The following is a 27,183-nucleotide window of genomic DNA, read 5'->3' on the forward strand; positions in this document are numbered from 1 at the left end:
GTACAGGACATGAGTAGTGACAGAAGTGACTCCGTTTCTTCTTCTTCTTCTTCTTCTTCTTCTTCCAATCAGGACTCACGCCATTAGCCACAAAGAACAATCTCTAATTCGAGCCTACTCTAACCTACTAAGAATGAATGCGGCAAATTGAAGATCCACCCACCACACGCGATAGACTGGTGGTTGCACGGGTGCGAAAGCCATGTTGTTATCCTCATTCCGTAAACGGTGGCTTTTTTAACGGGTGGAGAGCTGAACCATCCTGGGGTACAGAGGATTTGCAATCTAGACTAGGGTCTGAAAGTTTACCACACCATAGAGGGTTACACCATGGTTCCTCTGCTTTGTGGCAGAAGTAGGAAGAAAGAGTGAGAGAAAGTTGTGGTGAAAGAGTACAGCGGGTTTCACCACCACCACCACCCACCAGAGCCTCGTGGAGCTTAGGTGTTTTTTGCTCAATAAACACTCACAATGCTCGGTCTGGGAATTGAAACTGCGTTCTTACAACCGCGAGTCCGCTGCCCTAACCACTGGGCCATTGCGTTCTGAGTTCAAATTCCGCTGACATCGACTTTGCCTTTCATCCTTTGGTGGGTTGATGAATTAAGTACCAGTTGCGTACTGGGTCCCTCAATCGATTGGCCCCCTTCCCCCAAAATTTCGGGCCTTGTGCCAAAAGTAGGAAAATGTAGCCGTTGCTTTTGCTATTATTGTTAACTGTTGTTGTTGTTGTTGATGATGATGATGATGTTCACACTCCTCACCCCCACTACACACAGACAACAATACCACAAAACCGCTTCAGAAAATCCCCTGCAAGTCTCATCCTACACGAAATACTGACGATCTTTCGTCTCTAGTAGACCTCTCCGTCGATTTCCGTAAAAAAAAAATTTTTTGTTTACATATGGGCTTGCGGGAACTTTTGAAGTAATATACATACATATACACATACACCGAGTAAAATATTTCAGTTATCTCTTTCTTTCACACACTACTCTGTCTCTTCACACACACTAACAGAAGCACTTCACTTACACAACATACTGTCTGTCTCCCACACCCCATCAAACACACACACACACACATGTACATCAATGCTTCCCATGCACGGTAACTTCAAAAGAACTTCCCTCGTCATACAATCGCTTTCTCTTAGTCTCTTTCGCTCTCATTACTTCAAAAGTTCCCGCAAGCCCATATGTAAAAAAAAAACAATTTTTTTACGGAAATCAACGGAAAGGTCTACTAGAGACGAAAGATTGCCGAAATACTTTCAAATTAGGCCTCGAAACCGGTTTTATATCATGATCAGTAAAACCGAAACGGATTTGCCAAAACCGATTTTAAGGTTTGCTGTTTTTTTTTTTTTTTTTCGCAAAACATTTCTCCATTTTTTTCTTATCAAGAACTATCGTTGAAACTGAACAAACTGAACTGTTGTCGGTCGCCTTTAGTTGAGATTGCTGTCTGTTTCATTGAAACATATCGCAACATATCTCACCTTCTTTCCTCTTGAACCTGAGATCAGCACCTTGTCATCTCCTTCGCTAACCCCTGGCTGACTCTTTGAATTTGCAGGTAACAGAGTTTATTCATAGCAAGTCAAGGGGATGTTGTTAGTCTTCCGTCGGGGGATCTTTCCCATTGAGCACATGTAATAACCAGTTCCAGATTTTTTGATAAAAAATGTGAAGAGATCGCCATAACAGACGACAGTGATCGCCATGACAGACGATAGTGATGACGAAGCTGACATAAGCCAACAAGACATACTTTGTCAAACAGATTTGGCTCACGAAAATGCTTGTTTTCCCCAGCTAAAACCCGAATTTAACAAAGTTTTAAATAAGGTAAGAAAAATTTCAAAACTTTTCCGTAAATCTCCTACAAAAAATGAAATTTTGCAAGATTTTGTACGAGCGAACTTTGATAACAGAGAATATAAACTTATACTGGATTGCAGAACTCGGTGGAATGGCACATTCCATATGATTGAGAGACTTTTGAAATTGAAAAGCTGCATTCCAAATGCTCTACGAGCAGAACTTTCCACAGATGCCCATCGCTGACGAAGAATGGAAATCTCTCCATTTACTATATGAAATTCTGCATCCAGTAGAAATTATTTTGAAGGCTGTTTGCGCTGATGATTCGGGTTTACTGAAAGCAGAATATCCTATAGAATCATTATTGAATAAACTTAATATCGTCGGCAACCCTTTGGCTCTGAATCTTCGTGAAAGACTTATGCATAGATATAATAAGAGAAGAAATGTGGAAACCTTGACTCTCTTGAGGTATTTACATAACCCAAAGAAATTTAAAGGTAAGTCGATTTCTGGACCTTTTCTAATTTTTAACGAAACAGCATTTAAGGAAGTATGCTGAACAAACATATAGGAGATTATTTCCTGAACATGATGCTGAGAACACAACAGAATTATACAAAATAAATAAAATAGGAGGGAACCTAAAAACAAGTGTTACTGTTGTCCCATCTACTTATGAAGGTAATGGACTCATTCGTGAATACACAAGCGCAAGGAATCGTGACTTGTCGATCCTACAACGACTACCTAGCAAAGTAAATAAAACACAAAAACACAAAGTAAGGATCGACTAGTCACGACTAGCTTGTGCGAGTGCGCGCACCGGGACCACTGTTCTTAAGTAGTACCCAACCGGTTCTGAGAATTACTTATACTTAAACTCGATTTTGGGAATTATCGGTTTTCTGCGAGCCCTATTTCAAACCAAAGACACACAACACATATCAGACGCGCTGACCACTCTGCAAGAAAGCCTTTTCAGTGCCAGAAATAGCAGCCAAATCACCCTCGAATTACACCCTCCTGTCATATATATATATAGGTATATATGTATGTATGAGCCAATGAGGGAGACCTCTACATGGCAGCTAAACTTGTTAGAAATACAAGCTAAATCTCCCTTAAATCACACCCTATTGTCTTATGTATGTATACCGTATATAATATATATATATATATATGTTGAATTTTCTGCTGCTTTTAAATAAAGTATATATATATATATATACCGTATATAATATATATTTTCTCTTTTCTCTTTTACTTGTTTCAGTCATTTGACTGCGGCCATGCTGGAGCACCGCCTTTAATCGAGCAACTCGACCCCGGGACTTATTCTTTGTAAGCCCAGTACTTATTCTATCGGTCTCTTTACGGGGACATAAACACATCAGCATCAGTTGTCAAGCTAAGCTAGGGGGACAAACACAGACACACACATACATATATATATATATATATATATACGACGGGCTTCTTTCAGTTTCCGTCTACCAAATCCACTCACAAGGCTTTGGTCGGCCCGAGGCTATAGCAGAAGACACTTGCCCAAGATGCCACGCAGTGGGACTGAACCCGGAACCATGTGGTTGGTAAGCAAGCTACTTACCACACAGCCAATATATATTATATATATATATATATGATACACGGTGTGCCTGTTTTGTAAGTACATTTAATTCAATGTTCTTTTATTCCTTTATTTGTTTCAGTCATTTGACTACGGCCAAGCTGGAGCACTGCCTTTAGTCGAACAAATTGCCCCCAAGACTTATTCTTTGTAAGCCCAGTACTTATTCTATGGCGATATAAACACACCAACATCGGTTGTCACGTGATGGTGGGGGGACAAACAGACACAAAGACATATACATCATCATCGTCATCGTCGTTTAATGTCCACTTTTCATGGGTTGGATGATTTGAATGGGGACTGGCAAACCAGATGGCTGCACCAGGCTCCAATCTGATCTGGCAGAGTTTCTACAGCTGGATGCCCTTCCTAACGCCAACCACTCCGAGAGTGTTGTGGGTGCTTTTACGTGCCAGTCAAGCGGTACTGGCAACAGCCATGCTCAAGTGGTGTTTTTTATGTACCACCTACACAGGAGCCAGTCCAGCGGCACTGGCAATGACCCTGCTTGAATGTTTTTCACGTGCCAGTAAAGGTGATGCTGGTAACGACCACATTTGAATGGTGTTTTTTATGTACCACCGGCACGGAAGCCAGTCAGTTGCTCTGGCAGCAATCACGCTTGGATGGTGGTCTTAGCGCTCCACTGGCGCGGGTATACATATATCTCTCTTTTACTTGTTTCAGTCATTTGACTGTGGCCATGCTGGAGCACCGCCTTTAGTTGAGCAAATCAACCCCAGAACTTATTCTTTGTAAGCCCAGTACTTATTCTATTGGTCTCTTTGGCCGAACCGCTAAGTGACGGGGACGTAAACACACTAGCATCGGTTGTCAAGCAATGCTAGGGGGACAAACACAGACACACAAACACATACATATATATATAGATATATACGACGGGTTTCTTTCAGTTTCCGTCTACCAAATCCACTCACAAGGCATTGGTTGGCCCAGGGCTATAGCAGAAGACACTTACCCAAGATGCCATGCAGTGGGGCTGAACCCGGAACCATGTAGTTGGTTAGCAAGCTACTTACCACACAGCCACTCCTGCGCCTATATATATATATTCCGGGTTTCTTTCAGTTTCCACTTACCAAATCCACTCACAAGGCTTTGGTCGGTCCGAGGCTATAGTAGAAGACACTTGCCCAAGATGCCACGCAGTGGGACTGAACCCGGAACCATGTAGTTGGTTAGCAAGCTACTTACCACACAGCCACTCCTGCGCCTATATATATATATTCTGGGTTTCTTTCAGTTTCCGTCTACCAAATCCACTCACAAGGCATTGGTCAGCCCGGGACTATAGCAGAAGACACTTGCCCAAGATGCTACGCAGTGGGGCTGAACCCGGAACCATGTAGTTGGTTAGCAAGCTACTTACCACACAGCCACTCCTGTGCCTTTACAATTTTTTATTTTCTAGGTTATTAATGATAAATATACGATTTTCCTTTTCTTACACCAAAATTATCCACTTGTTACTAATTGATATCTTACTCTTTACTCTCTCTTTTACTCTTTTACTTGTTTCAGTCATTTTGACTGTGGCCATGCTGGAGCACCGCCTTTAGTCGAGCAACTCGGCCCCGGGACTTATTCTTTTTGTAAGCCCAGTACTTATTCTATCGGTCTCTTTTTGCCGAACCGCTAAGTGACGGGGACGTAAACACACCAGCATCGGTTGTCAAGCAATGCTAGGGGGACAAACACAAACACACAAACATATACACACTAAATTACTAAATTTCTTTACTCTTCTTTAGAAAACTGCCTCAATTTCTGTTAATTTTATTTTTATTGTCTTCCAAATTTTTAAAGATTTAAAAAAAAAAATCAACTCTTTGAAATGTTATGTTGAGGGTTTATTTTTTTTAACCTGAAGGTGCCACACAATAGGACTGAACCTTGAACCATGTGCCTGAAAAGCAAGCTTCTTACCACACAGCCACAGCTAGAAATGATTATCTCCCCTTGATGGTAAATTCACCTTAGGGAAACCATGTTATATCTTTTCCACTCTTGTAAAGGTACCAGAGAAACCATGTCATCAAAAATGATGCCAACAGTTCTACTGATGACAGAAAATGGCCCAAGAACACAATTGTAAGGAGAGAGGAACCATTGATATACTCTTTTACTCATTTACTTGTTTCAGTCATTTGACTGCGGCCATGCTGGAGCACCGCCTTTAATCGAGCAACTCGACCCCGGGACTTATTCTTTGTAAGCCCAGTACTTATTCTATCGGTCTCTTTTGCCGAACCGCTAAGTGACAGGGGACATAAACACACCAGCATCGGTTGTCAAGCAATGCTAGGGGGACAAACACAAACACACATATATATACATATATACGACGGGCTTCTTTCAGTTTCCGTCTACCAAATCCACTCACAAGGCTTTGGTCGGCCCGAGGCTATAGTAGAAGACACTTGCCCAAGGTGCCACGCAGTGGGACTGAACCTGGAACCATGTGGTTGGGAAGCAAGCTACTTACCATACAGCCACTCCTATATATATACATATATATGACGGGCTTCTCTCAGTTTCCGTCTACCAAATCCACTCACAAGGCTTTGGTCGGCCCGAGGCTATAGTAGAAGACACTTGCCCAAGGTTCCATGCAGTGGGACTGAACCCGGAACCATGTGGTTCGTAAGCAAGCTACTTACCACACAGCCACTCCTGCACCTATCTATATGATGAGCTTCACTTAGTTTCTGCTAGCCAAATCCAATCACAAGGCTTCTGTTAGTCTGGGACCATAGTAGAAGACACTTGCCCAAGATGCCATGCAGTGGGACTGAACCCAGAACCATGTGGTTGGGAAGCAAGCTTCTTGCCACACAGCCACGCCAATATTTATTTATTATTTATTATAAGTGTAAACAAACTAATGTTTGTTATAGAAGCGTTGAAATGTGTACTGCAAGATATAAATAAACAGATATAACAGCAGAGGCGCAATGGTCCAGTGGATAGGGCAACGGACTCGTGGTTGTAGGATAGTGGTTTCGATTCCCAGACCGGGCATTGTGTTTATTGAGCGAAAACACCTAAAACCCCACAAGGCTCTGGCAGGGGGTGGTGGTGAACCCTGCTGTACTCTTTCACCACAACTTTCTCTCACTTGTCACACTCTGTGTCACGCTGAATCTCCCCGTGAACTACGTTAAGGGTACACGTGTCTGTGGAGTGCTCAGCCACTTGCACATTAATAAATGAGCTGCGATGTGACTGGTGCCAAGCTGTATCGGCCCCTTTGCCTTTCCCTTGGATAACATCTATTTCTTTACTACCCACAGAGAGGACAAACAAGGACAGACAAAGGAATTAAGTCGATTACATCGACCCCAGTGCGTAACTGGTACTTATTTAATCGGATTCTGCCAGCTCGCCGCCTGGCATGGAGAGGAGAGGCTGGTGTGCATGGGCGACTGCCGGCCTTCCATAAAAGCAACCTTGCCCAGACTTGTGCCTCGGAGGGTAACTTTCTAGGTGCAATCCCATGGTCATTCATGACCGAAGGGAGTCACAAGATATAACAGCAGAAATTCGATAAGGTCCCACTGTGTGACATCTTGGGCAAGTGTCTTCTACTATAGCCCCGGGCTGACCAATGCCTTGTGAGTGGATTTGGTAGACGGAAACTGGAAGAAGCCTGTCGTATATATGTATGTGTGTATATGTTTGTGTGTCATACCCCTTGTTATATCAATTGTTGTGGTAGTATCCCTTATATCCCTTGATGTGGTAGTAACCCTCATACCCCTTGTTATATCAATTGTTGTGGTAGTATCCCTTATATCCCTTGATGTGGTAGTATCCCTTATATCCCTTGATGTGGTAGTATCCCTTGATGTGGTAGTAACCCTCATACCCCTTGTTATATCAATTGTTGTGGTAGTATCCCTTATATCCCTTGATGTGGTAGTATCCCTTATATCCCTTGATGTGGTAGTATCCCTTATATCCCTTGATGTGGTAGTAACCCTCATACCCCTTGTTATATCAATTGTTGTGGTAGTATCCCTTATATCCCTTGATGTGGTAGTATCCCTTAATGTGGTAGTATCCCTTATATCCCTTGATGTGGTAGTATCCCTTAAATCCCTTGATGTGGTAGTAACCCTCATACCCCTTGTTATATCAATTGTTGTGGTAGTATCCCTTATATCCCTTGATGTGGTAGTATCCCTTGATGTGGTAGTATCCCTTATATCCTTGATGTGGTAGTATCCCTTATATCCCTTGATGTGGTAGTAACCCTCATACCCCTTGTTATATCAATTGTTGTGGTAGTATCCCTTGATGTGGTAGTATCCCTTATATCCCTTGATGTGGTAGTATCCCTATATCCCTTGATATGGTAGTATCCCTTATATCCCTTGATGTGGTAGTATCCCTTAATGTGGTAGTATCCCTTATATCCCTTGATGTTGTAGTATCCCTTAAATCCCTTGATGTGGTAGTAACCCTCATACCCCTTGTTATATCAATTGTTGTGGTAGTATCCCTTATTATATATCTTCTGTTATGTCCCTTGTTGTGGTAGTACCCCTTATATCCCTTGATGTGGTAGTACCCCTTATATCCTTTGATGTGGTAGTATCCCTTATATCCCTTGATGTGGTAGTAACCCTCATACCCCTTGTTATATCAATTGTTGTGGTAGTATCCCTTATTATATATCTTCTGTTATGTCCCTTGTTGTGGTAGCATCCCTTATATCCCTTGACGTTAGAGTATCCCTTGTTATATATCTTCTGTTATGTCCCTTGTTGTGGTAGTATCCCTTATATCCCTTGTTATAACCCTTGACGTTAGAGTATCCCTTATTATATATCTTCTGTTATGTCCCTTGTTGTGGTAGTATCCCTTATATCCCTTGTTATATATCTTCTGTTATGTCCCTTGTTGTGGTAGTATCCCTTATATCCCCTGTTATATATCTTCTGTTGTCCCTTGTTGTGGTAGTATCCCTTATTATAACCCTTGACGTTAGAGTATCCCTTATTATATATCTTCTGTTATGTCCCTTGTGGTAGTATCCCTATCCCTTGTTATAACCCTTGACGTTAGAGTATCCGATTCGTGTAAACCCCACTTTCTGTTATTCTTTTACTTGTTTCAATCATTTGACTTTGGCCATACTGGGGCACTGCCTTTAGCCAAACAAATCGACCCCAGGACTTATTCGTTGTAAGGCTAGTACTTATTTCATCGGTCTCTTTTGCCGAGCTGCTAGGTTACAGGGACGTAAACACACCATCATCGGATGTCAAGCGATGGTGGTGGGGACATACAGACCCACAAATACATACATATGTGTGTGTATAACAGGCTTCATTCAGTTTCCATCTACCAAATCCACTCACAAGGCTTTGGTTGGCCTATGGCTTGTCCAAGGTTCCACGGAGTGGGACTGAACCCAGAACTGTGCGGTTGGTAAGTGAGCTACTTACCACACAGCAACTCTGTTTTTGTTTACTCTTTACTCTTTTACTTGTCTCAGTCATTTGACTGCGGCCATGCTGGAGCACCGCCTTTAGTCGAGCAAATCGACCCCGATTCTTTGTAAGCCCAGTACTTATTCTATCGATCTCTTTTTGCCGAACTGCTAAGTGACGGGGGACGTAAACACACCAGCATCGGTTGTCAAGCGATGGTGGTGAAACAAACACACACACACAAACATATATATATACATATATACGACAGGCTTCTTTCAGTTTCCGTCTACCAAATCCACTCACAAGGCTTTGGTCGGCCCAAGGCTATAGCAGAAGACACTTGTCCAAGGTACCACGCAGTGGGACTGAACCCAGAACCGTGTGGTTGGTAAACAAGCTACTTACCACACAGCAACACTGTTTTTGCATTTTTTTTTTGTTTTTGTTTCATCTTTTGTCCCCTCCATGTCTTGCACCTTAAAGGTCAATAAAAAAAATCATTACTGTTAACTCTCTCCTGTACTTGATAGGAGAGTCCAGTTTGCTGGACATTGTTGTAGAGCTGAAAAATAGGTAATTTCTACTCTCCTCCTCTGGAAGCCATCTACTCGCGATACCAGAGGGCGCACACTTTTCGAGAGGCAGTGAATGGATGGAACCTACACTTGCCTCCTTATGAGAGCTCAAAATCTCTCGTGGAAGCGTCATCCAACCAAAATGCAAATATATGGGAAACTACCACCTGTGTCATCTCTTGTGAAAGGTAGCAGAGTCCAGTTTGCTGGACATTGTTGTAGAGCTGAAAAATAGGTAATTTCTACTCTTCTCCTCTGGAAGCCATCTACTCGCGATACCAGAGGGCGCACACTCTCCTACCCTGATGTAATCTCCAGGGATACAGGCATCCAGCAACAGGACCTCCGTAATGCCATGATGGACCGTGAAGTCTGGCGTAGCATGGTAAATTCCATTGTCTCGACCACGATTGCAATACCAGAGGGTGCACACTCTCCTACCCTGATGTAATCTCCAGGGATACAGGCATCCAGCAACAGGACCTCCGTAATGCCATGATGGACTGTGAAGTCTGGCGTAGCGTGGTAAATTCCATTGTCTCGACCACGGTCGAACAATGATGATGAGGATTGCTTGGCCATTGTAAACGGGACATGGAGTAAACTGCTGAAATATCAAAATTTAAAGAATACACAGTAACAGGGAAAAAAATAAAATAATCATAATAATAAAAACAAAAAACAAGGGTTTATTGGTCTTTTGAAGCTGATTTAAAAGGTATTAAGATGTAGGTTCCATATGAGAAAATGTGTGTATGTATATTTATATATATATATGTGTGTATATATATATATATATATATATATATATATATATATATATATATATATATATATATATAAATTCATGTGTATCGTTTCAGTCATTGGACGGCGGCCATTCTGGGGCACCACCGCCCTGAGGGATTTCGTCAAACAAAATGGCCCCAGGACTCATTTGTTTTGTTTATTTTTTTTCTTGTCCTTCTTTTAAAGTCCGGTATTTTTCCTAATGGTTCTCTCACTGGCAAAACCACTGGGTCGCGTGGGACGTAAACAAACCAACACCGGTCGTCAAGCGATGTAGGGGCGGGGTGGGGGGCAAACAGAAACGCAGACACAAAAACTCCCATATGCACATGCACAAAAGGCTTCCAGACAGTCTCCATTTGCCAAGTTCATCCACAAGGCATTCATCGGTCAGTCCGCGGCTACTGTAGGGGACAGATGTCCAAGGTGCCATTCGGTGGGACTGACCCCAAGACCACATGGTTACAAAGCAAACACCTTATTCACACAGCCATTTATATATATATGTGTACACATACATATATATATACACATACATACAAACATACATACACACACACATACATACATATATACACGCCTATATATGTACATACACATACATACATATGCATACACATACATATATATGCATACACATACATATATGCATACATACACATACATATATCTAGATACACACATATGTATGTATATATATATATATATATATATATATATAGACATATATGTACGTATATATATTTATGCATGTATACACACACACATATATACGCATGTATATATGTGTATGTATGTATGTATGTATATATAAACACACACACATATATACATGTGTGTAAGTGTGTATATATATATACACACACACCACATACACACACACATCTGTATGAATTCTTAAAACATTATGACACTGCATTAATAATGGTCAGATACATGTATAAAACAGCTTGCATGCAATAATAATAATATAATAATAATAATAATAATAATAATAATAATAATAATAATAATAAATAATGATAATAATAATAATAATAATAATAATAAATAATGATAATAATAATAATAATAATATTAAATAATGATAATAATAATAATAATATTGTTCGAATTTTTAAATAAAAAAAAAAAAAAAAAAATTGAAAGTACATTCCCGAACAGTTTTGTGACATTGCAAGCAAGCTTTTTCTTCTATCTTGTGTTTGTGTGTTTGTATGTGTGTGTGTACGTCTAGTTTTTCCTCTCTCTTCTCACAAAGAAGCGAACTATTTCTCTTCTGCAGCGTAGTGACATTGACGTTAACAAGACGCGTAAAAGGGTCGAACGGCGTAGAAATCTAAACACAAGTGAATAGTCTCGAGGAAACTATTTTCACACAGCAACTCTCTTATGGTCCTTTTTTTTCCTTTTTTTTTCCAGTCAGTGTATTATTATTATTATTATTATTATTTTGTCTTTTACACTTGTTCCAGTCATTGTACTGCGGCCATGCTGGGGCACTGCCTTGAAGAATTTCTGTTAAACAAGTCAACACCAGTACTCTTTTTTTTTTTTTTTTGTAAAATCTGGTACATATTCTATTGGTCTTTTTTTGCCGAACCGCTACGTTATGGGGATGTTAACAAACCAACACTGGTTTCCAAACAGTGACAGAGAACAAACACAACATACACTCACATATACACACACACATATATATATAAATATGTGAAGGGCTTCGACACAGTTTCTTCCCAACCAAATTCACTCAAGAGGCTTTGGTTGACCCAAGGCTATAAGTAGACGACACTGCCACACTGTGAGACTGAACTCAGAATCCAAGGGTTACAAAGTGAGCTTCATAACCACACAAATAAGCCAATTATTATTATTATTATTATTATTATTATTATAATTGTTGTTGTTGTTGTTGTTTTCTGTGGTCCCCCACCCCCAAATATTTAAGTCGGAAACAAAGAGAGTGGTGGGGAGTAAACAGAAAATTGCCCCAGGATGATGTAGAAAACCAAAAAAATGAGATTCTGTGATTAGAAAACGAAGGCTTGCAATTATGTTCTGAGGTGGTGGCCATGGTCGTGGTAGTGGTGGTGGGGCAACAATTTGAAGTTGCTGTACTTGTTGCTGTCCCCGACCCCCACCCGGCAGTTTCCTTCTAGAAAGTTCTCTCTGCTTGCACGCACACTGTTGCGGTTGCACCTGACAACGGCTGCATCCACTGCTGTTGTTGTTGTTGTTTGTGGTGGTGATGGCGTGGTGGCTTGTCTTAACCAGAGGTGATGGTCATTGCCAGTTTCTTCTTGCCTCCTGAAGAGAAAATATTTATTTAGTAATTTTAAAATAATAATAATAATAATAATAAATAAAAATAATAACAATTATAATAAATAATAATAATAATAACAATAAATAAAAATAACAATAATAATAATAATAATAAATAAAAATAATAACAATTATAATAAATAATAATAATAATAACAATAAATAAAAATAACAATAATAATAATAATAATAAATAAAAATAATAGCAAAAATAATACATAATAACAATAATAATAATAATAAATAAAAATAATAACAATAATAATAAATAATAATAACAATAATAAATAATAACAATAATAATAATAATAAATAAAAATAATAACAAAAATAATAAATAATAATAATAACAATAATAATAATAATAAATAAAAATAATAACAATAATAATAAATAATAATAACAATAATAAATAATAACAATAATAATAATAAATAAAAATAACAAAAATAATAAATAATAATAACAATAATAATAATAATAAATAAAAATAATAACAATAATAATAATAATAACAATAATAAATAACAATAATAATAATAATAAATAAAAATAATAACAAAAATAATAAATAATAATAATAACAATAATAATAATAATAAATAAAAATAATAACAAAAATAATAAATAATAATAATAACAATAATAATAATAATAAATAAAAATAATAACAATAATAATAAATAATAATAATAATAATAAATAATAATAATAATAATAATAATAAATAAAAATAATAACAATAATAATAAATAATAATAATAATAACAATAAATAAAAATAATAATAATAATAATAATAATGGTTCCAAATTTTGGCACAAGGCTAGCAGTTTCAGAGAAGGGACTAAGTTGGTTACATCAACCCTCAGTATTCAACTGGTACTTATTTTATCAACCCTGAAAGGATGAAAAGCAAAAGTCAACCTTGACGGAATTTGAACTCAGAATGTAAAGGCAGGTGAAATTCCAGTGAGCATTTTGCTCAGCATGCTAACAATTTAGCCAACCTGCTATCTAGAGGATGCTAATACTCTTTACTCTTTTACTTGTTTCAGTCATTTGACTACGGCCATGCTGGAGCACCGCCTTTTAGTCGAGCAAATCGACGCCGGGACTTATTCTTTTGTAAGCCCAGTACTTATTCTATCGGTCTCTTTTGCCGAACCGCTAAGTGACGGGGATGTAAACACACCAGCATTGGTAGTCAAGCAATGCTAGGAGGACAAACAGACACACAAACACACACATATATATATATATATATATACATATATATGACAGGCTTCTTTCAGTTTCCGTCTACCAAATCCACTCACAAGGCATTGGTCGGCCCGAGGCTATAGCAGAAGACACTTGCCCAAGATGCCATGCAGTGGGACTGAACCCGGAACTGTGTGGCTGGTTAGCAAGCTACTTACCACACAGCCACTCCTACGCCTATATAATAATAATAATAATAATAATAATAATAATAATAATAATTAATTCTTTTATTAGCCACAAGGGCTGACAAAAATTAATTACAACATAAAGGGACAAAACAGGACGAAAGGTTACAAAGGGTTTTGTCTGTTTGTAAAAAAGTGTAACAATGAAAAACTCCCAATAGCGGGAGGCGTTACAAAAGGTCCCTGGTGAAAAAAACCCATAAAAGCCATGGGAGCCTGGTCAAAAGGGGGCTAGAGAGCCCCTTTCTCCTTTTGTAATACCTTTTTAAATTACAGGTGTATCCTCAGAATGGCTCCTTTCATACTGGCCATTCTTGCGACATTTATACACCTTTCAGTAAACTTGCTATCGGACAGCACTTCCCTCTCTACCACTGATGCAGTACCAGACTGTGGCTCTCATGGTTTCTGATCTTAACTGAATGTGCCTGGATGGTCACAGCTGGAACATCTTTGATCACAGGTTGATTATAGGACTGACCAGGGGCTAAACAACAACGAGGAAGGAGCCTTTAGACAATGTAATCCTAGATATACTTATGTTTGAATAAAAGTCAGGATGGTCACAGCTGGAATGTCATTGATCACAGGTTGATTATAGGACTGACCCGGGGCTAAACAACAACGAGGCAGGAGCCATTAGACAATGTAATCCTAGATATACTTATGTTTGAATAAAAGTCAGGATGGTCACAGCTGGAACGTCATCGATCACAGGTTGATTATAGGACTGACCAGGGGCTAAACAACAACGAGGAAGGAGCCTTTAGACAATGTAATCCTAGATATACTTATGTTTGAATAAAAGTCAGGATGGTCACAGCTGGAATGTCATTGATCACAGGTTGATTATAGGACTGACCAGGGGCTAAACAACAACGAGGAAGGAGCCTTTAGACAATGTAATCCTAGATATACTTATGTTTGAATAAAAGTCAGGATGGTCACAGCTGGAACGTCATCGATCACAGGTTGATTATAGGACTGACCAGGGGCTAAACAACAACGAAGAAGGAGCCTTTAGACAATGTAATCCTAGATATACTTAAGTTTGAATAAAAGTCAGGATGGTCACAGTTGGAACGTCATCGATCACAGGTCCGCTATAGGAAGACCGACCCTGGGCTAATGAATAACAGCAACTACAAAATCCAACAGAGCAAAAAATAACTGGTTTCAAACGTCTCACACGTTGCAGCCTTTAAAAAGAAAACGTTGACCAATATAGTTCTCGATATGGTATGTGTGAATAGACTGGATAGCCGTGGTTGGAACGCTTTTGATTACGGGTGTTGCTCACATCTGAACGACAACACAGAACCTAGGTGGTGGCTGCAATTACCTCCCTTGAATATGGACAGTACTTCAGTAGTTACCTCCCTTATTCCAGCTCGGAAAGAAAATTCAATTTTTGAAGAAAGAGAAATTTCCGAAAGAAACGGGAGGGATTTAGCTGATGTTTCTAGCTATAGAAAAGACCTTGGGGTGGCTGTGAACAATAATGAATCTTTAATTATCTTTTATCTCCTTTTTGTTTCATTCATCTGATTGCGGCCACGCTGGGGCATAGCTTGAAGGGTTTTACTTAAACGAATCGACCTTGGCTTTTTTAAGCCTGGTACTTATTCTATCGGTCTTTGTGGCCATCCTGACTTGTTCTATCAGTCTCTTTTGCCCCCGGTCTTCACGTCCCCATTGTGGGAACGTAAACAAACCAACACCAGTTGTCAAGCGGTGGGGGGGGGGCAAACACAGACACACACACATATATATACTCTTTTAATTGTTTCAGTCATTTGACTGCGGCCATGCTGGAACACCGCCTTTAGTCGAGCAACTCGACCCCGGGCCTTATTCTTTTGTAAGCCCAGTACTTATTCTATCGGTCTCTTTCGCCGAACCGCTAAGTAACGGGGACATAAACACACCAGCATCGGTTGTCAAGCAATGCTAGGGGGACAAACACAGACACACAAACACACACACATGCACATATCATCATCATCATCATCATCATTTAGCGTCCGTTTTCCATGCTAGCATGGGTTGGACGGTTCTACTGGGGTCTGTGAAGCCAGAAGGCTTCATCAGGCCCAGTCAAATCTGGCAGTGTTTCTACGGCTGGATGCCCTTCCTAACACCAACCACTCCGTGAGTGTAGTGGGTGCTTTTTACGTGCCACCCGCACTGGTGCCAGACAGAGCTGGCAAACGGCCACGAACGGATGGTGCTTTTTATGTGCCACCGGCACGAGGGCCAGGCGAGGCTGGCAACGGACACGAAACGGGGCGGTGCTGGCAACGGTCGCGAAACGGAAAGTTCTCTTACATGCCACCGGCACTGGTAACACATCTGCAATTTCCATTGATCGATTTCCATTGATCGATTTCGATTCTGATCCTCACTTGCCTCAATGGGTCTTCACAAGCAGAGTTTCGACATGCCACCGGTACTGGTAGCACATCCGCAATTTCCATTGATCGATTTCGATTCTGATCCTCACTTGCCTCAACACGTCTTCACAAGTAGAGTTTTGTGTCCCAAGAAGGGAAGGTATGCATACGTAGGCTAGCTCCATCCCATGTAGAAGGCCACGGGTTGTGGACTCACTTGTCCTGCCGGGTCTTCTCGCGCACAGCACACTTCCAGAGGTCTCGGTCTCTAGTCATTTCCTCAGTGAGACCTAAAGTTCGAAGGTCGTGCTTCACCACCTCGTCCCAGGTTTTCCTGGGTCTGCCTCTTCCACAGGTTCCCTCAACCGCTAGGGTGTGGCACTTTTTCACACAACTATCTTCATCCATTCTCGCCACATGACCATACCAGCGCAAACGTCTCTCTTGCACACCACAACTGATGCTTCTTAGGTCCAGCTTTTCTCTCAAGGTACTTACACTCTGCCGAGTGTGAGTACCGGCATTACACATCCATCGGAGCATACTGGCTTCATTTCTAGCGAGCTTACGCATATCCTCAGCAGTCACGGCCCATGTTTCACTGCCATGTAGCATGGCTGTTCGTACACACGCATCATACAGTCTGCCTTTCACTCTGTGCGAGAGGCCTTTTGTCACCAGCAGAGGTAAGAGCTCTCTGAACTTTGCCCAAGCTATTCTTACTCTAGCAGTTACACTTTCAGCACACCCACCCCCGCTGCTGACTTGGTCACCTAGGTAACGGAAACTATCAACTATTTCTAGTTTTTCTCCCTGGAAAGTGACGGAAGTTGGTCTCAGAGCATTTTCAGTGTTTATTGTTCCTGAGCATCTGCCACATACAAAAACCATCTTCCTAGTTAGCCTTCCTTTGACATTGCTGCATCTCTTATGTGTCCATAGCTTACACTTGGTGCATCTTATAGAGTTTCTACCTACACCTTTTCTACAGATCGAGCAGGGCCATCTACCTGAAGGTGTTTGTGATTTGTCTACCTTCCTACTGATTACGACTTTGGTTTTAGCTAGATTGACTCTGAGGCCCTTCGATTCTAATCCTTGTTTCCACACCTGAAACTTCTCCTCCAGTTCTGATAGCGACTCAGCAATTAGAGCAAGGTCATCAGCATAGAGGAGCTCCCAAGGGCATCCTGTCTTGAATTCCTCCGTTATTGCCTGGAGGACTATGATAAATAGGAGGGGGCTGAGTACTGAGCCTTGGTGGACCCCTACCTCTACCCGGAATTCTTCACTGTACTCATTTCCAACCCTCACCCTACTAGCGGCGTCCCTATACATGGCCCGCACAGCTCTCACTAACCATTCATCTATCCCTAGTTTTCTCATTGCCCACCAGATAAGGGATCGGGGGACCCTGTCGAAGGCTTTCTCCATGTCAACAAAAGCCAGGTACAGGGGCTTATCTTTGGCTAGGTATTTCTCCTGCAGCTGCCTTACCAGGAATATAGCATCAGTAGTACTTTTCCCTGGCACAAACCCAAACTGCATCTCATCTAAACTAACTCTCTCTCTAATTAGTTGGGCTATGACCCTCTCCGTAACCTTCATCACCTGGTCCAACAGCTTGATACCTCTGTAGTTATTTGTATCTAGGGCATCACCTTTACCTTTGTAGCAGTTGACTATTATACTGCTACACCAGTCATTGGGTATGACCCCTTTGTGTATCACCTGATTAACTATATGGGTGACTAGGCTATACGACAGGCTTCTTTCAGTTTCCGTCTACCAAATCCACTCAAGGAGGCTTTGGTCGGCCCGGGGCTATAGTAGAAGACACTTGCCCAAAGTGCCATGCAGTGGGACTGAACCCGGAACCATGTGGTTGGTTAGCAAGCTACTTACCACACAGCCACTCCTGCGCCTATGTTACATTGGTAAAAAAGTTCTTGGACAACCAAGCCACCTTCAATCACGCAACTAATCAGGAGCAGCCAGCGTGTCTATTGTGATTATATACTGACTAGGCGGCGAGATGGCAGAAACGTTAGCACGCCGGACAAAATGCTTAGCGGTGTTTCGTCTGTCGTTACGTTCTGAGTTCAAATTCCGCCAAGGTCGACTTTGCCTTTCATCATTTCGGGGTCGATAAATAAAGTACCAGTGTCGCACTGGGGTCGATGTAATCGACTTAATACCTATGTCTGTCCTTGTTTGTCCCCTCTATTTTTAGCCCCTTGTGGGTAATAAAGAAATAGGTATTTCATCTGTCGCTACGTTCTGAGTTCAAATTCCGCCGAGGTCGACTTTGCCTTTCATCATTTCGGGTTGATAAATAAAGTACCAGTGTCGCACTGGGGTCGATGTAATCGACTTAATACTTATGTCTGTCCTTGTTTGTCCCCTCTATGTTTAGCCCCTTGTGGGTAATAAAGAAATAGGTATTACGTCTGTCGTTACGTTCTGAGTTCAAATTAAGCCGAGGTCGACTTTGCCTTTCATCATTTCGGGGTCGATGAATAAAGTACCAGTTACGCACTGGGGTCGATATAATCGACTTAATCCCTTTGTCTGTCCTTGTTTGTCCCCTCTATGTTTAGCCCCTTGTGGGTAATAAAGAAATAGGTATTTCATCTGTCGCTACGTTCTGAGTTCAAATTCCGCCGAGGTCGACTTTGCCTTTCATCATTTCAGGTTGATAAATAAAGTACCAGTGTCGCACTGGGGTCGATGTAATCGACTTAATCCCTTTGTCTGTCCTTGTTTGTCCCCTCTGTGTTTGGCCCCTTGTGGGTAATAAAGAAATATATATAAAGACTTGGCATGTTAGCAAGCTAGGAAAATGGGTGCCACATGGACTGATAGAAGGGAACAAGCAAGCATGTGTCACTGCATGTTGAAGTCTGCTCTGATGAAGCCAAAGAATCGATTGGTAGGAATCAGTAATCACTATGGATGAAAAGAGGGTACTGTACTCCAAAGTGAGGTGCAGACAATCATGGGGTATAAATGGAACAATCCAGAAAAATTACAAAACTAAGTGAAATGAGTATGTGAATGTTTAAAACTTCACAGGCGTGGATGTCTGGTAAGAAGCTTGCTTCCCAACCACATGGTTCCGGGTTCAGTCCCACTGTGTGGCACCTTGCACAAGTGTCTTCTGTAGCTTTGGGCCAACCAAAGCCTTGTGAGTGGATTTGGTAGATGGAAACTGAAAGAAGCCCATCGTATATGTAGGCATGGCTGTGTGGTAAGAAGCTTGCTTACCAACCACATGGTTCTGGGTTCAGTCCCACTGCATGGCACCTTGGGCAAGTGTCTTCTACTGCAGCCTCAGGCTGACTAAAGCCTTGTGAGCGGATCGGTAGATGGAAACTGAAAGAAGCCTGTCGTATATATATACATGGTAGTAGTACTGCATCGGTTATGATGCCAAGGGTGCCAGCTGATCCGATATCAATGAAATGGTCTGCTCATGAAACCAATGTACAAGTGGCTGAGTACTCCACAGACATGCTTACCTTTCATGTAGTCCTCAGGGAGATCCAGTGAGGTACAGAATGTAACAAAGCCTTTAACATTCTTTTACTTGTTTCAGTCATTTGACTGCGGCCATGCTGGAGCACCTGCCTTTATGGTAACAAGTGTTAAAGTCTTGTCTCGAGGACTACACTTGTTGCTGCTTTGTCCCAAGTCAATCTTAATGCTGTAGACCTATAACCAGAAGTGTTCCAGCTGTGACCATCCTGTCAGGTATAGTGTATACAGGAATACATCAACTAGTGTCCTTCCATGTCGGTTAACCTCAGATCAGTCCTGATCTAATAGACTTATGATCAAAGACGTTCCATCTGTGACCATCACAACTTTTATTCAGACATAGTGTGTCTAAGACTACATTACCTGAAATGTCTTTCCTTGTTGTAGATGCTGTGACCATCCTGTTTTTTTATTCAGACAGGACTAATTATTTAATGTATCTTTCCTGTTGTTCCAGCTCTGACCATCCTGTCTTTTACACAAATATAACCAAAGATGGAAAAGACTGCTGATAACAAATACATTTCTCCAAACTGATTATTTTCATTCTCCTATTTGAAAAGGGGAATTTTTCCCGAAATATTATGCAATCATTAACTAATCCATGTAAGGTAATACAATCTTTTTTTCTCTTTCCCTTTTCATTCCTTGATATCACTTTACATATCTTGCTTCGTTCTCACATACATTGCTCAAAAGGTTTTGAAAATATTTATTCTATTTACAAATAACAATGCATCATACAAATTAAAATATTCAAATATATATATATAGCAGTATGTTAAGATAGTGCTATTAAACAAAAGATGAATATATATTAGTGTATTAGGAGGTATATTGAAATCAGCATATTAAAACAGTGTTTGGGGCATAAGAAAAGATAAATGCATATTGGAATATTAAGATGGTGTTTGGGACATCACAAGAGACAAATGCATATTGGAATATTAAGATGGTGTTTGGGACATCACAAGAGACAATGCATATTGGAATATTAAGATGGTGTTTGGGACATCACAAAAGACGAATATTTATTGGAATATTAAGATGGTGTTTGGGACATCACAAGAGACAAATGCATATTGGAATATTAAGATGGTGTTTGGGACATCACAAGAGACAAATACATATTGGAATATTAAGATGGTGTTTGGGACATCACAAAAGACAAATATGTATTGGGATATTAAGATGGTGTTTGGGACATCACAGAATACAAATATACATTGGGATATTAAGATGGTGTTTGGGACATAAGAAAAGACAAATATACATTGGGATATTAAGATGGTGTTTGGGACATCACAAAAGACAAATATATATTGGGATATTAAGATGGTGTTTGGGACATCACAAAAGACAAATATATATTGGAATATTAAGATGGTGTTTGGGACATCACAAGAGACAAATGCATATTGGAATATTAAGATGGTGTTTGGGACATCACAAAAGACAAATATTTATTGGAATATTAAGATGGTGTTTGGGACATCACAAGAGACAAATATATATTGGGATATTAAGATGGTGTTTGGGACATCACAAGAGACAAATATATATTGGGATATTAAGATGGTGTTTGGGACATCACAAGAGACAAATATATATTGGGATATTAAGATGGTGTTTGGGACATCACAAGAGACAAATATTTATTGGAATATTAAGATGGTGTTTGGGACATCACAAGAGACAAATATTTATTGGAATATTAAGATGGTGTTTGGGACATCACAAAAGACAAATATTTATTGGAATATTAAGATGGTGTTTGGGACATCACAAGAGACAAATATTTATTGGAATATTAAGATGGTGTTTGGGACATCACAAAAGACAAATATTTATTGGAATATTAAGATGGTGTTTGGGACATCACAAAAGACAAATATTTATTGGAATATTAAGATGGTGTTTGGAACATCACAAAAGACAAATATTTATTGGAATATTAAGATGGTGTTTGGGACATCACAAGAGACAAATATATATTGGGATATTAAGATGGTGTTTGGGACATCACAAAAGACAAATATGTATTGGAATATTAAGATGGTGTTTGGGACATCACAGAATACAAATATACATTGGGATATTAAGATGGTGTTTGGGACATAAGAAAAGACAAATATACATTGTGATATTAAGATGGTGTTTGGGACATCACAAAAGACAAATATATATTGGGATATTAAGATGGTGTTTGGGACATCACAAAAGACAACTATACCAGATGGTGTTTGAAAAAGCATAACAGGTACTTTTAAATTAAATATTCTAAAAGTTTTAAAATGAGAAATTTTGTATCAGAAAAACCAGAGGCAATCCTAGGTAGGTTGAAACCAAAAGGAATAACCAATAAACTGGTAATTCAACATTCCGTGTCATTATAAATGAATGGATATAGTTTACATGCCTTCTTTACTATAAACAACACCAATAAGAATGAAGACGACGACAACAACAACAAGAATAAACCGGGTGCACATGCACAAAAGATCAACATCTTACCTCCACCCAACGGCAGCATAATGGAACACGAGCCAAATGAAAAGGGTGTGTCTACATGCTAGAAACAACAGCTAACTCATGGTAAAGAGAAAAAAAAACACATCGACATTCTCAAACGACGACGACCACCACCAATAGGAGTAACACATGGGATTTGTTTTGTGGTAGACATGCACTGCTTGAGAGAAGGACGGGACAGGGTGAGACGGGGTGAGACAGGGTGACCGCAGATGGGACACCTTTGATCACAGCTCTACTGGATCTGGGACAACCTGCCTGTGGTTAAACTACAACGACAGCAACATGCTAGTGTATACATGCCAGAGACAAACTAGTAGTATTAGTAGTAGTAGTATTAGTAGTAGTATTAAAGTGATCAACGAGCAACAATTGTGAAGGTGAGGCAAGCATGCCGGTCCTTTTTAATTTCTTTCTCCACTCGCAAGCTTGAGAGTGAAAGAATGATATGAGAGAGAGAGAGTGAGTGAGAAGGAGAAAGAGAGAGAGAGAGAGAGGGGGGGTGTTAGGAGAAGGAAAGAGAGAGAGAGAGAAGGAGATGCATAACAAGAAGAAAACCAATGCTTGTTGTGGTCACATACCTAGGAGACTGGTCAGTTGGTCTGTCCGTCTGTCAGTCAGTCCGTTGGTTGGTCTGGGTTGGTTGGTTGGTCCGTCTGTCCGTCCGGTTGGCCGGTTGGTTGGTTGTTTTTTTGTTTTGTTTTTTTTATGGTCCTTTCCTTTGTTGTTTTGTTTTTGGTCTCTATTGTTTGTTGTTGTTGTTGTTTACATTCTTTTTTTCTTTTTTTAGTTTTGTTTTATGTTGTTTGAAATTTCTTCTCAGTTTCTAGTGGCGAGGCGAGGCGGGGGTGGAGGGAAGTGATGGGGGTGGCGAGAGGTGAAAGAAGGATGGTAGGAGAGAGAGAGAGAGAATGAAAGAGTGAAAACAAGGAAGAAAGAAAGAAAGAAAAGAAAGGAAGGAAGAAAGGAGAGAAAGGAACAAGGAAGAAAAAGAGAGAAAGAAAAAAGAAGAAAGGGAAGAAAACAAGGAAGAAAAAGAGAGAAAGAGAAAAGAAAAGAAAGAAAGGGGAGAAAACAAGGAAGAAAAAGAGAGAAAGAAAAAAGTAGGAAGGAAGGAAAGAAAGTAAGAAGGAAAAGAGAGAAGAAAGAACAAGAAGAAGGAAAGGATAAAAAAAAAAATCAGAGTGAAGTTTAATAAATATCAAAAAACAAAAGTTAAATGCTTGTGTTTTGGAGGAGGGGAGAAAAAAAAAAGGGGTTTTCCGGAATGATTTAAAGAATGATACAATATACAAAAAAAAAAAAAATTTTTTTAAAAAAAAAAAATGATAAATATATGAAAATAAATAAATAAAAAAACTGTAGAATTTCGACCAGACAGAACTGGTCGTGACTGGACATGACTGGAATAGCCAGCTAAGTGGCAGGAGTTCGTTAATTTGGCTAATTAGAGACGGCTTTCTCGTAGGGACAACATGTCTTCTTCAGATAATCCGTCGTGCGCCACTAAATTGGTGGGCGATGTGGCGTCGCAGTTCACGGACAGCTCATTTGGGGATTTTGGCGACGTTGCTTGCTTGTCTTCGGTGGTGGTGGTCATGTTGTTGTTTATGGCTGTGGTGGTGGTGGTGGTGTTGTTGGGGGTTGTGTCAGTGGGGCTGTTGATGAGAGCAGAGGCAGTGGGGTCGCCGACAGCAGTGGTGCCATCTGCGGCGGTTGCAACAGTGTTTTTAGTGCTGGTTGTCGTGGTGATGTTGGTAGTCACGGTGGTTGAACGTAAACTGTCAACAGGTGTCCCTTCTACGATGTTCCACTGACCATCGAAAGAGTTATTAAATGTAGCCGAGTGGGGACGGGCTTCGGGCGGGGCATCCCCAGACTCGGGTTTACCCTTCCAGCTCGAACTCGACGAGGAGCTGGTCATCGTCGTCGACATCACAGTTGTCTCCCCGGATTCCATCGACCTCCTTACGATTGTTGTCGACGTCCTCTCTTCCTCCGTCGTACGGGTCTTCGTCCTTCTCGTTACTGTCGACTTTGACGAACTTGTTGATGACGACGTCACGCCGCTGCAGCCGCTCCGCTGCCCAAAGGAAGTCAGGGTAGGACGAGCTCCGTGCGAGTCTCCGTCACTGCCACCGCCCAGCGACAACACCCCTTTTGCCCCTCCCCCGTCCGAATGCACTAACTCAATCTTCACGGCTTTCGACTTCCTGGATTTCGACTTGGATTTTGGCTTTGGCTGCGCAACGTCAGACTGCGTGCCACCTGCATGTGTCACTGCACCTGAACGCGCTGGTTCAGAATGCGTTGGATCAGACGGTGACGTGTGACAAGTGGTTTGAGAATGGCTTTCTTCCGGCCGCACCTCGATAGAATTGACTTCAGCCGGTGACTGGGGTTGAGGCATTGCCATTCGCACTTCTGGTGCAGCGACATCAGATGCATGCCGGGCATCTGCATGTGTTGGTTCGACCACGCCTTCTATGTGCAGCGATGTTGCAGCTTCTGATACTGTCACTACCTCTGCCTGTTCATTTAAATGTATCGGAAGTACTCTAGCAGGTACGGCTTCCGAAACCGCTGCTGTGGTGGCATGTATCACCTCGATCGCGCGAGGGGCCATCATCTCTGGCCCGGCGAGCTTCTGCCGTATCTCTTCTACGGGTACCAGGACGGACTTAGAATGCACCGGTGCCAGCGTCTCCTGCACCTGTTGCTCCTCATCGTGTGCAAATTTCTCAGCCGGAAGCTGCTCGACGCTTCTTTGACTCTCATCCTCCGTGTTTATTTGCGACGCGTACAACACATGCGAGTTGATATTACTGTGCGCGTCGAGGTCGGCAGACCAGCGCTGAGGGATACCGGTGGTGGTGGTGGTTGTGTTTGTTGTGGTGGTGGTCACCGCTGTCGTTTGCCCAACGGTCGGAGAGGATGCGGAGATGGGCAGTGCCATCTTTGGTTGTGCTGTCTGCGTAGTCTCTGGAAGTTTCTGGCTGCTAATGAGCATCACATTCGCCGGAGTCTGCTGATGTTGCTGCTGCAGTAGTTTGCTTTCACTGTCCTTCTTCGTCAGTTTGCCTAACAGCTTCTTCTTCTCTTTTTTGCCTTTCGTTGCTAAACGGGGGGGAAGAGAAATGACGAAGAGAGAAAGGAGGAAGTGCAGAAGAGGAAGGAGAAGAGAGAGAGAGAGAGAGAAAAGAATGAGAGAGAAAGGGGGTATGTGAAGCAACGGGGAGAGAAATGATGAAGAGAGAAAGGAGGAAGTGCAGAAGAGGAAGGAGAGGAGAAGAGAGAAAGGGGTATGTGAAGCAACGGGGAGGGGAGAGAAATGAAGAGAGAAAGGAGGCAGTGCAGAAGAGGAAGGAGAGGAGGAGAGAGAGAGAGAGAGAGAAAAGAATGAGAAAGGGGGTATGTGAAGCAACGGGGAGGGAAGAGAAATGACGAAGAGAGAAAGGAGGAAGTGCAGAAGAGGAAGAAGAGGAGGAGAAGAGAGAGAGAGAAAGGGGGTATGTGAAGCAACGGGGAGGGAAGAGAAATGACGAAGAGAGAAAGGAGGCAGTGCAGGAGAGGAGGAGGAGGAGAGAGAGAGAGAGAAAAGAATGAGAGAGAAAGGGGGTATGTGAAGCAACGGGGAGGGAAGAGAAATGACGAAGAGAGAAAGGAGGAAGTGCAGAAGAGGAAGGAGAGGAGGAGGAGAAGAGAGAGAGAAAGGGGGTATGTGAAGCAACGGGGAGGGAAGAGAAATGACGAAGAGAGAAAGGAGGAAGTGCAGAAGAGGAAGGAGAGGAGGAGGAGAAGAGAGAGAGAAAGGGGGTATGTGAAGCAACGGGGAGGGAAGAGAAATGACGAAGAGAGAAAGGAGGCAGTGCAGAAGAGGAAGGAGAGGAGGAGAAGAGAGGGAGAGAGAGAGAGAGAAAAGAATGAGAGAGAAAGGGGGGTATGTGAAGGCAGAGAGGGAGTGCGAGGAAGAGAGAGAGATGGAGGGAAAGATAAAAAAGGAAGAGAAAGAGAGGGACGAATAAGAGTAGAGAGAGGGAGAGAGAATAAATGAGAAGAAAAAATGAGAGAGAGTGGTGTGTATAGAGAGAGTGAGGAAGAGAAAGAGAGAGTGAAACAGTAATAGAGTAGAGAGGGAGAGGGTAAAAGAGGAGGAGGAGATAGACAAAGAAAGAGAGAAAAAAGAGAAATAGTTAACGAGAGGGAGAGTGGAGAGAGAAAGAATAGAGAAAGAGGAGATGAAGATAGGGAGAGAAACAGAAAAAGACAAAAGGGAAGAGTAAAGGAGAGGAAGAGGAGAAGAGATTGAGTAATAGAGGAAGAGATGAAGAAGGCCGTGAGAGAGGGGCAAGAAAAAAGAAAGAGAGAGAGAAATAAAAAAAGTAAGATTAAAAATTTTATATAAAATTTGAAGAATTTTAAACAGAAAAACAATCACAATAATTACATTTAAAAAAATAATTTTTTTTTTAATTTGAAAGAATAATTGTCCCCGGTTTAGGTACAAGGCCAGCAATTTTTTAGAGGAGTGGGGCGGGCGGGGGGGGATTAGCTGATATATATATATTTCTTTATTGCCCACAAGGGGCTAAACACAGAGAGGACAAACAAGGACAGACAAACGGATTAAGTCGATCACATCGACCCCAGTG

At 41.2% G+C, this 27,183-nt stretch overlaps 1 protein-coding gene and 2 long non-coding RNA genes across 4 annotated transcripts in view; all 3 read right to left on the reverse strand.

Annotated features, from left to right (window-relative positions):
• Positions 1–1,436: 1,436 nt before the first annotated feature.
• LOC118768442 lies at positions 1,437–10,862 on the reverse strand. Its single transcript, XR_005004286.1, has 5 exons — positions 10,846–10,862; positions 9,512–9,518; positions 9,439–9,444; positions 7,092–7,097; positions 1,437–1,499 (listed from the first exon to the last, which is right to left on the reverse strand). It is a non-coding gene; the product is annotated as an uncharacterized LOC118768442 (long non-coding RNA).
• A 1,557-nt stretch (positions 10,863–12,419) lies between these two features.
• LOC118768441 lies at positions 12,420–23,260 on the reverse strand. 2 transcript variants are annotated; one of them, XR_005004285.1, is made up of 2 exons: positions 23,113–23,260; positions 12,420–12,595 (listed from the first exon to the last, which is right to left on the reverse strand). It is a non-coding gene; the product is annotated as an uncharacterized LOC118768441 (long non-coding RNA). The 2 variants fall into 2 exon arrangements; XR_005004284.1 differs by having other exon boundaries at positions 12,420–12,598; positions 23,113–23,257.
• A 423-nt stretch (positions 23,261–23,683) lies between these two features.
• LOC115226097 (mucin-5AC) overlaps positions 23,684–27,183 on the reverse strand; it is a 101,714-nt gene continuing 98,214 nt past the window's right edge. Inside the window, exon 10 of the mRNA XM_029797077.2 lies at positions 23,684–25,648. Within this exon, the coding sequence (XP_029652937.1) occupies positions 23,979–25,648 (1,670 nt within the window). The 3' untranslated portion in view covers positions 23,684–23,978. The remainder of the gene's footprint in view (positions 25,649–27,183) is intronic.

This window comes from Octopus sinensis, linkage group LG29, assembly GCF_006345805.1.
Source record: "Octopus sinensis linkage group LG29, ASM634580v1, whole genome shotgun sequence".
Taxonomy (NCBI): Eukaryota; Metazoa; Mollusca; class Cephalopoda; order Octopoda; family Octopodidae; genus Octopus; species Octopus sinensis.